At 38.8% G+C, this 11,490-nt stretch overlaps 1 protein-coding gene across 1 annotated transcript in view; it reads left to right on the forward strand.

Annotated features, from left to right (window-relative positions):
* The first annotated feature begins 391 nt into the window (after positions 1–391).
* The window catches only part of RPE (ribulose-5-phosphate-3-epimerase), an 18,267-nt gene continuing 7,168 nt past the window's right edge, over positions 392–11,490 (forward strand). Inside the window, exons 1-2 of the mRNA XM_012661213.1 lie at positions 392–612; positions 7,472–7,551. Of these exons, the coding sequence (XP_012516667.1) occupies positions 491–612; positions 7,472–7,551 (202 nt within the window). The 5' untranslated portion in view covers positions 392–490. The remainder of the gene's footprint in view (positions 613–7,471; positions 7,552–11,490) is intronic.

Raw genomic sequence — 11,490 nt, forward strand, 5'->3', positions numbered from 1 at the left:
CAGAACCAGGATTACTCTAGCTCTTAAGAATTGTTCTAAGAAAGAGAAATAAGAGGGAGGAAGGCTTTGTTGTTGTTTTAAAGAGCAAGCACAGGAGGTGGAAAGGAAAGGAAAGGAACGCATATGCACGCGATGGAGAAACTAAAAGTAAAGTGAGGTCAAGAGCCAAGGAGAGGGAACTGCATGGGAAGGAAAACGAAAAAAGCTTAAGGAAACTCCTTGACTAGGGCGAGAACCGGAAGACGTAAGAAGGTCAAAGGAGGAGGAAAGGATGCCTATGTCAGGCCCCGCCCCTCGGCCGGCAGCCCCTTGGCCGGCAGCCCCTCCCCCGAGGAGGAGGCGGGACTTCCTCATCGTGGGCCGCTGCTTCCGGCAGAGTCCGGAAGCTTGTACGGGGAAGGGGCGGGGCCAAAACTGCGCGCCCAATCGGGGCGACGCCCTCGGCTTGCCGGGGGACTCGTGAGGTAACCTGCTCTTAGGAACCAGCACTATGGCGTCGGGCTGCAAGATTGGCCCGTCAATCCTCAACAGCGACCTGGCCAATCTAGGGGCCGAATGCCTCCGGATGCTAGACTCTGGGGCGGATTATCTGCACCTGGATGTAATGGACGGGTAACTCCTCGGGGCTAGGGTCGGACTTGCCGCGCGGGGGCAGGATGGGCGCACCTTTATTGAGTGCCTGTTGGATGCACGGCGTCCCTGTACCACCGACCGCCTCACTCTGAACGCGATCCTGAGAAGTGCACTGGGGTGGAAGCCTTGGAGGCCCTGGCAGGAGCGGACCTGACGCGGCATCCTGGGCTGCGGCCGGGTCCCAAACCTCCACTCCTCCCCTCCCCCCACGTAACGCGTGGTCTTCTAGCGCTTAGGACCCGGAAGCGACCTTAAATCTCCAGGACATTTCTTTCATTTTCAGCGGAGAAACTGAGGCCCAAGGGGATAAGCATGACCTGCCCAAGCTCATATAGCTAGTTAGTGGCAAAACTGGGGAGACTGACTTGTGTAACGATTAAGAGCTTGGCACCTGGGAGCCAGATTGCCCGAGTTATGCCACTTGCCGATTACCTTGGACAAGCCACGTAATCTCATTGAGCTTCAGTTTCATTATTTGAAAAATGGCAATACTAATAGAATGTACCGCTTAGGCATCTTTGGAAGGTGAAATGAGCAAATACACGTCCACAGTGCCTGACATATAGTAAATTCTCTGTAATTGTCGTATCATTATTCAAATTATGATTTTCCTGTCTATTCTCTCTTCAGGCACCCTGCTCTTCAGGGAGGTCAGTTTTTTGTAAGTAATTTTTAAGCACTGTAGTTATAGCACATAATGTTTGGAATCAGGGTACTAGTTTCTGAAGTTGATTATAAAATAAGGGAACAAACCTAGAGAAAACATTAAGACTGCCTCAAGATGACACAAGATTGTGACAGACTTGCAACTCGGCTGTGGGGTTTGCCAAGTAGTTCTTTGAGCCCCACTGTTAGCTGGCCATAAAATCGTAAACGCCATTGCCTTGGATGGCGATAGAAAAATAAATTTATTTCAAATAGATAAAAACTTTGCCTTCATCAAATTTGCAAATCGGTATTATATACAGAAGATGACTAATTACTTCCTTTTTAATGTCACTCTCACTTCTCTGTGAGTTTTGTCTTTCTTTGTTCTATTTGGTTAAATCTGTTTTTCTCTTTTGTTTTTCCACCCAGTAAGGTATTACCAGTCTGCAGAACTGATAATGACAAAACTTTGACCTTAGAGTACTAAGAATAATAGGCTAAATGTGTAAGAAGTTTAGTAAATATTACCTCTCACAAAAGCTTGATTTTTAGTTTGCCATTATATATAGTTCTACTTATATACTTTATTTTTGACAGCTTTGCTTGAAAACGATAAATTGTCACAGGTAATAAACTGAATGTGTAACTTAGAGATGGGTAGTTATATTTTTGTGCCTGAGAAAACACCTAGGCTGTCTCAGAATGGAGAATAAAATATACCTACATGTATATTTGTGAGTCTATTTGATGTAGAAAGCAGTTTGGTTTTAAATAAGTCATGTGTGAGTAAGTGAATGAATGGGCAAAATAATTTGTTTCTGTTTACCAATCAAGAATATTAATGATAATAATAGCAGTATTTATGAGCACTTGATTATTTCTGTTCTGATGCTTTTTAAAAGTGAATTAACTCATAAACCTTATTAGCTTGGTGCTGTTACTAGCACTAGCATTTGACAGTGAGGAAAGAGGCTCAGAGAGGTTGTTCCACCAGAAGAGGCAGAGCTTGGCTGAGCTGGTTAGCAGTGTCCCAACCAGTGTGCTGCAATGTCTCCTAGGCTGGGGGTATGAAACAGGGGTTGTGGAGCCCTGTCCAAAGGTGGTTAACTGCAACATACTTTCCCTCCCAGTACTGCCTCCATGTTTCTGTCTCTTACTTTTTGTTTTTGTTTTTTTTGGAGACAGAGTCTCACTATATTGCCCTGGCTAGAAAGCAGTGGCATCATCATAGCTCACTGCAACCTCAAATTCCTGGGCTCAAGCGATCCTCCTGCCTCAGCCTCCTTGAGTAGTTGGGACTATAGGCACACACCATGCCACCTGGCTAATTTTTTCTATTTTTTAGTAGAAATGGGGTCTCACACTTGCTCAGGATGGTCTCAAACTCTTGAGCGCAAATGATCCTCCCTCCTCGACCTCCCAGACTGCTAGAATTACAGGTCAACCACCACTCCTGGCCGATGTTTCTCTTTTTTTCTGACACCTTTTAAAAAATCTCATCCAGCGTTACACTATGGATGCGCTTGTTTTCTAGTCTCTCCTTCCCTTGCCCAGGCCCCCAATTTCTCTCCTGATTAAAACTGAATTTCTTCATTTAGAAAGTCAGATACTAGTTTGGGGGGCATTAGTGTGGTTGGGCATGTGGAATAAAGGACAAGTTGATTCCCAGGGGGGGAAAAAACCCTGGAAAACACATAAATGCATCATGACAAGATAGTGACTGGAATGTGTTGATCCTAAGCATGGGAACAGAGCAAATAAGCCATTTCTTAAGTTAGTTACCAGGAATTAAAATTGGGGAGATTTGACATTAATACTGGATTTTTAACTTTTGAAAAAAATCCAAAGATTTGCCAACTCTGGACCTCCAGTCTCACAAGGCCATGTGGGCTGGAGCTGAATGGGGCAGCCCTGCCTTTAGCCAGGTCAAGTGTCTTTCATTTGGCCCTTTCCCTACCTGCTCTGTTGTGTTCCTTGATGTTATCTGCCAACTCCCACTGGCATTGAGTTTGTGGTTCCTGATTCATAGGAAGCTTGTCATCTAGATATAATCTTGTACATTTTATACCAACCTTGATCCTCCTCTTACCATCTCTGCCTTGTTGGGAGATAGGGTAAAGGTTTGAACTGCCTGTGATAGATTGCATTACAATTGTATAATTAAAGCTTAAAAGTGATAATGAAACATGATGAGAGATAAAAGAATTGTATTCCTTTATTACAAACAATTACAATTTAATTCTAGTAAGTCCCTGGGATAAAGAGATACTTTTTAATTGCATTTTATTTCTTGCAGACTTTTCTCTAAAAAGTAGCTTCAAGGAAAAAAAGGCAGAATAATGTAATGAAGCAGACTTTGATGACATGTCTCTTCATTAGAGTGAAATAATTTTGTGATTTCCAAGCTGGTGTGTTAAGAACTCCCTGAGGCATTTGTTAAAATTCAGATTCCCAGGTCCTCTGGAGTTAGTCCTCTATTTGTAGCAAGTGCCTCCATGATTACTGTTGTCAGCCAAATTCAGTACACCCTGACTTAATGTTTGGGTTTGTAACCCTTTATTCTTATTGCTTAGCCATAAGCCTTTGGTTTCTTCTCAGAATATTGGTACATTTTTGTTCTTCCACTGTACTTGGTGAACCTATTGCATTGCATTGATTTTCATTAGCACAAATTAGTCACGTAGTTTTATGTTATGCTTGTGTTTTTCGATAAAGTGTATTTCTTTGATTCTCTTATTTCCTCAGGGTGTGGTTATTATATTTTTCTTGTAAAATTCCAATAGGCCTTACTGCCTGCTTATCTGACCCTTATTTCAAGTTTTAAGTAAACACAACATCTTATCCATAACCCTGCCAATCATTGCTCAGGCAGATGGTAATTTCCTAAATACTAGAAATCCAATCTCCAAGGACCAAGATGTTATTGAGTGAAAGCGTCTGTACCCATCTGCCTTACTTGTCTCTCTCAGATATGTCCTGAATCCTCAACTCTCTTTTAAGTGTCTTCTCCCCTAGAATTTATTTTTTCTGTTGTTGTCATTGTAGGGGCAGATGAGCATAGTAGTTAAGAGCCTGGACTTTGTAGCCATATTGCCTGAATTGAACTTCTGCCTCCAGCACTTACTGGTTGTGTCACCTTGGGCCTCTTTTCCTCATCTGTAAAATACCAATAATAGTACCTACTTCATAGGGTTGTTGTGAGGTTTTAATGATTTAATGTATGGAAAGTGTTTAGAACTATGCTTGGCCCACATATAAGTTGTTTTTTTGTTAACACTCATTCTTCCTGTCATCTAAACTTAAGACCTTAACTATGGTCTATTCTAACTCCCCCACCTTGAAACACGTACCTAATCATTTAACAAATCTAATTATTAGGTCATTAAATATGAAATGTCTGATTTTCAATCAAAAGTGTAGTTTATTATATCTCAAATGAGAAGCAGTACAATTAATCAAAGTATGTGCCTAAACTATCGGCACAGTTTTGCCATCTTAACGGTAGCTTGTTTATACCAGCGTGAAGAAACCTGGAGAGCGAGAGGCGTTTTCCACAGCTTGTTGAGAACTGAATATTTTTCCTTGCAAGAATTGGTCCTGAGCCTGGATGTAGTTAGTGGTAGTCAGTTGGTGCAAGGTCTGGTGAATAGGGTGGATGACAGAGAGTTTCCAAGTCCAGCTTCTGTAGTTTGAACAGCATTGTTTTCTGTGGCACATGGTCTTGCAAGATTGGCCTCTCTGTTGACAGTCTGGGCTTCTTAATCACAAGCATCCTCATCATTTTGTCCAATTGGTGGCAGTGAACATCCGCTGTAATCAACTGACCAGGTTTCATGAAGCTGTAGTGGGTAATACCAGCGCTGGACCACCAAACAGACAGTATTAGATTTTTTTTGATGAATGTTGGGTTCTGGACTGTTTCAGCACTTCATCTTTATCCAACCATTGTGCCAAATGCTTGGGATTGTCAAAAAAAAAAAAATCTGTTTTTCATCATACGTCACAATACGGTGCAGAAATAGTTTGCCTTTATGTTGTGATAGCAAAGAAAGGCAAGCTTTGAGATGAATTCTCTTCTGACGCTCCTTTAATTCATGTAGAATCCATCTATCCAGCTTCTTTACCTTGTCCATTTGTTTCAAATGGTCCAATATTGTTGGAATAGTAATGTCAAACCTTGCTGCTAATTCATGCGTAGGTTGAGATGGATTCACTTCCATTACAGCTTTTAGCTCATCATTATCGACCTTGGTCTCAGGTTGCCCACGTGGCTTATTTTCAAGACTAAAATCACTTAAACCATCCAGGTACTATGCGTTCGTTCATTATCCAACATCTTTCCCAAACAGTTCGTTTATATTTCCAGCTGTCTGCGCTGCCTTGGTTCCAGGATGGAACTCATATTCAAAAATAACATGAATTTTTTACTTATGTATGCATGGTTTTACAAAAATTGCTCTAAAAATTGTTTTGAAAGGTAATTACAAGCCAAAACGTGCATTCAAAAGACTGAAGATATACCTTCACAAAAAGTGTCAAAGTGAAATGTCAGAGATGTTAACTGTTTAGGAAATCCGACATTTCATACTTAATAGCCTAATAGTTTTGCGTGTCCTTGTCATTCTTATTGTTCTTTGCTACTTACCAACACTTCTTACCTTTTTATAATTTATTGCCCACTCCTTATTTACTATATGCTTTTTGCTTTAAAAATCTTACTTCATATTTACAGCAGGATAAAATCCAAACAGCTGAGCTTGGCATTTGACACCTTTAATGTGATACAGCCTACCTCTTGTCTTTTTCACACTAGTCAATACCACTCCCCCCTTCTTTGAACATGCTTATTTCTGCCTCTGCTTCATTTTCAGCATCTTTACAGATCCTGTTTGTTTGTTAATCTTGTGATCTTCTCCTCTTTTAATGTTTGGTGTGTTTTATCTGCAGTCACATATTGCCTACCTGTTACTGCTTAGCTTTCCTTGTAATCCTCATTTAGGATGATATCTACTACTTGAACAAAGCCTGGATCCCAGTAGCTTAACGTTATAGTTTCTCATTCATTTAACGGTTTAGTGTGAGTGTCCTTCCATCCTGTGTCCCTGCCATTCTTCAAGGGCTTTATTGGCAGATGGGTAAAGTAAGAGTAGGAAAGTAATACTTAACCTCTGCAATGACACACATCAGTTACACTCACAGTCCAGTGGGAGAACTAGTCACAGGGGGTGCCTGGATATAAAGGGAGCTGGGAAATGTTCTTGACTGAGTTGGCTTCCTGTTGACAACTATTCTATAGCAATAGGGTTGTGAATTCTGGTGAGTCGTTGACCATCTCTGCCATCTCTTGCCAATGAGATTGTAAACCCTCCTAGGGTACATAGGAACTCTGGCATATTTTTTTATAAAACAGTACTCTCAATCACCTCATATGGTACTTGCATGTAGGAGGTTGCTAAATATTTAAGTGATCTAGTTACAGAACAAAAAGATTAATTGGAGTAGGTTAAAGATTAAGTACTTTGAGTCTGATATTAAGTAGACTTAATTTGCCTACACAAATTATTAACTGGGTGACTTAGGATGTTATTTATCCTGAGTTCTTCAAATGGGGCTGATAATAGTACCTACTACATGAGCCTGTTGTGAAGATGAATGCTTGGCATATAGTAAACCCTCAGTAAAAGGTAGTTATTATTAATAAACACATCAAGTTTCTTTACTGGTGATTTTTAAGAAAGTTTAAGTAAACTGTCATGTAGTGCCTTCTGATAGAAGTGGATTACAACTATCTAATAGGCTTCCTGTGACAGGCTAGGATTCAGGATACCTGTATCAGAGTCCAGAACTTACTATTGTATGACTTGGGCAAGTCATAAAACCTGTGGGTTTTTGATTTTGTCATCTTTTTATTTTCTCCTGTCGTGAGTTATGAATTATACAGTCAAATCATTAGGAAGATATGTGTGACATTATGACTTGTTGAAATAACAGGGAGATACTGTTTAATAAAACTGAAATTATCCAGGTGTTTCCATATTCAGTATTGTTTAATACTGATGATGTTAAGTATTAATTTGAAAAATATTGCAATCCCAGATGATCCCCTCCACCCCCATCAGAATTCATATTGAGAGTGATACAGACACTGAATTGAAAACATTTTCAGAATAAGATTTTGTTTGTCTTGTAGGCATTTTGTTCCCAACATCACCTTTGGTCACCCTGTGGTAGAAAGCCTCCGAAAGCAGCTAGGCCAGGACCCTTTCTTTGGTAAGTGGGTGTTATGCCATCTGAAGCTGGATGTATTGCTCAAGTAAAGGAAAAATGGATGGTTGATTTCTTAACTACTTCCAAGTTCATCAAGTACACCCTCCGCCTACTCCTGGGGGGCTTTGTTGGCCAGATTCCAGTAAGCAAGCCAACCCAATGTTTTCTTGCCCCAGGGCCATGGCACTTCCTATTTTCTGCCTGGAAAGTTATTAGCTTGGCTGCCTTCCTCATCTTTGGGCCTCAGGTCATTTCCATAGGCTTTTCTGAGCACCCTATCCTAAATTAACCTTTATCCAATTATCTTACCACCTTGTTGATTTTTTTTCCTTAGAGTTTCCTTCAATTCTGATTACCTTTATCAGCCTATATACTCTATGAGGGATTGAGTACACCTTGTTTGCTGTGGTTTTCCTAAAGCTCATAGCCACATGATTGGGGCTCATTGTAATTATTAAATGAATTGTGAATTAGTTGATTAGCTTATGGTTTAGAAGCCATTTATTTCATGCAAATTGGAGCTTCCTACAAGTGGGGCCTAAATATTATCTATTCCAATATCATAGGACAATGTGAATTAGGATTTTTAAGATTATGTAGGTTGGGCATGACGGCTCAGGCCTATAATCCCCTCACTTTGGGAGGCTGAGGTGGGGCATTGCTTGAGGCCAGCCTGAGCAACATAGCGAGATCCCTTCTCTACAAAAGAAATTTTTTTTTAAATTAGCCAAGTGTGGTAGCATAAGCCTGTAGTCCCTGCTACCTGGGAGGCTGAGATGGGAGGATTACTTGAGCCCACAGGTTTGAGGTTACAGTGAGCTATGATGATGTCACTGTACTCTAACCTGGTCACCAGAGGGACACCCTGTCTCAAAAAAAAAAAAAGATTACATAGTGACCTGGTAGTTGCTTCACATGGAACATAGATTCAGTCCTCATGTTTTTATTGTGTTATACTAAGTTAGCAATGCCTCACTTGCCAAATGTTGTATATATCAGAAATTTTACAAGTTTTTATAAATAGTGTTTTTATGTAGCTATTGGAATTTAGTGGAACTTAGATTTTTTTTTTTTAATCAGTATATTGTGGACCAATTTTACGAAGGACTCTAACCTTGCTGTTCAGTATGCCACGTGTAGCTATTTAAATTTAAATTAAGTAAATTTAAAAATTCAGTTTCTCATTCACATTCACCACATAGCAAATTTTCAGTAGCCTCACGTGGCTAGTGACCACATGTACAGTGCAGCTGTGGAACATTTCCATCATCGCAGAAGGTTCTGTTGTATAGAGAGCCTCTTTGTAGGATCCATCTACTTTGAGTGCACCAAAGAAAATGTGCATTACCACCTCATTTATGTGGCATGAGGAAACAGTGTTCCACCAACATGTTTACCATTTTGAAATTTCCAGTAGTGGAATATAATTTTCTGATTATCTAAAGTCTTTTTTTTTTAACTACATTTTGGATGCAGTTAAATTTACGTGAATTTTCCAAAATAAGTTTCTTATCCTTATCAGCTTATACCAGATACCATGACTTTCTGTGAATTAAAATTCTTTTCATGACTATGAGAGGTGGAGGAAATAAATAACATTGTTTGCTTCTACTCTACAGTGCCACAGAGTCCTCTGCTTCTGGCTTTCTTGTGTGAATTTAATTTTTTTAATTTTTTAGTTTTTCCTTTTTTCTCCTTTTTATTTGGGTTCCTGTTGTCACATCTCTGTCTGTGCCTTTCCTTTTACCAATCCTACTGCCACCACCACACACAATCTGCTTTTTCTTCCTGTTTTTAATTTGTTGTTTGCTGATAAACTTGCTAATTAATCTTTCTAGAATTTGGTCTTAAAGATGAACGAACTCCGTATGCTTTAATATTTGGGTTTTATGACCTTTGTTTTTTATATTAAGAAGTGTTTGTTTAATTCTTGGATCTTGGTTGTTGGATAAGTGATGTGTGAATATGTACTAGTAACTGGATCACATGTTTTATGTATAACTGCTAAAATTTTTAACTGTTCAGTTTTAGTATTGACTAGAAATAACCTCCTAAGAAATAGTGACAGGAAAAAGTCTGTTCTTGCTATTCTCTCAATCAGTGGTCCTCAAGTATGATATAAGGACTCATGGAAATCCTTAAGACACTTTCAGATCATGCATGAGGATATCAAAACTATTTTCATAATGCTAAGGTATTATTTGCCACTGTCTGTGCTGATGATGCAAAAGCAATGGTGAGTTAGTTTGCTGGTGCCTTAAGGCAAATCGAGGCAGTGGTATTGAACTATACCAGTGATCATATTCTTTATGGCCACGTTCTTGCAGTAAACATCCTTGATGAAGCAGTACAAATTGTTTTAATAAATCTTTGTCCTTGAATACATGTCTTTTTAATATTTTGTGTGACAAAGTAGGAAGTATATATGAAGCACTTCTGCATACTAGAACATGATGGTTTTCTCAAGGAAAACCACTTGCACCATAGTTTTGAGTTATGACCTTAAGTAGCTGCTTTTTTGATGAACACCGTTTTACTTGAACAACTGGCAGATGAATTGTGGTTTTTCAGATTTGGCTATTTTACCAAAATTTTCTTTAAAATAAACTGAGACTGTCACTTCAAGAAAGATACCTTGTCAGTTTTGGTTGTCACTGATATAGTTAGAGCTTGGAAGGGAAAATTGGAATTTTGGAAAACTTGTATCTTACCACTGTGAGCTTGACAGCTTCCCAGTACTTAACGGATTTTCCAGTGAGATCCATACTGATTTTAACAAATGTAATTTTTGGGTAATATGGAATGAAATCTGTCACTATTTAGAAGATCTGTGTAACTCAGTGAACCAATACTTAAAAGATCCATTCAAAGTGTAAGATAAAACAACAGATTTTAATGTAACAAAGTACGACAGGTTCACTGATAGAGTTTACAGATTGCACGTTGCAGCTAACTTGTATAAAACTACCATTTACTGAGTTTTGGTATAGAATCAGGATGATATCCATACTTATCTGAAAAGGCTGTTAATATACTGCTCTCTTTTTCATGCACTTTTCTCCTCCTTTTTCTTAATGAAAACAATATACAAACAGTCCCCAGCTTGATGGTTTGACTTATAATTTTTCAACTTCACGATGGTGTGAAAGTGATATTTATTCAGGAGGAACCATACTTCCAAACCTATATAACCATTCTGTTTTTCACTTTCAATATAGTATTCAGTAAATTACATGAGATATTCAACACTATATTATAAAATAGGCTTTGTGTAAGATGATTTTGCCCAACTATAGGCTAATGTAAGTATTCTGAGCACATTTAAGGTAGGCTAGGCTAAGCTATGGTGTTCTGTAGGTTAGGTGTATTAAATGCATTTCGATTTACAATATTTTCAATTTGCAATGGGTTTTATTGGGACATAACCCCATTTTAAGTCATGGAGCAGGTATATTGCAACAGATTGGATGCAGAACAGATAGGAGAATATAGATGTCTTCTGTTAAGCCAGACATTCAAGACGTGCAAAAATGTAAAACAATGCCACTCTGAATTTACATGGAATAGACTCATTATAATTATTTTTAAATTAGTTAATAAGTAGATACTTCAAAATGTTTAGTTTGACTTTCTAATGCATTAAATATCTATCAAAATAACCTACATCAACAAGTTTCTTGGGATCTTTAATAATTTTTAAGAGTGTAAAGGTAGTGTAATATTAGAATGTTTGAGAACTGCTGATCTTACATGAACTATAGGCAGATTTGCTGAAATGTTTACTCCCTGAACATTGTGGAGATTTTCTAGTGAGGGTTGCTAGTGGTTCTACATGCTAGAGATTGAGTAAGGATGACCTAGCAGTCTGGTAACTTAAAGAATGAATGAACTAGATATTTTAAACCAGATTCAATTTTCCTTATTTAAAATACAAAGGAAGGC

The sequence above is a fragment of the Propithecus coquereli genome, unplaced genomic scaffold (genome assembly GCF_000956105.1).
Source record: "Propithecus coquereli isolate 6110/MARCELLA unplaced genomic scaffold, Pcoq_1.0 Scaffold70, whole genome shotgun sequence".
Lineage (NCBI taxonomy): Eukaryota > Metazoa > Chordata > Mammalia > Primates > Indriidae > Propithecus > Propithecus coquereli.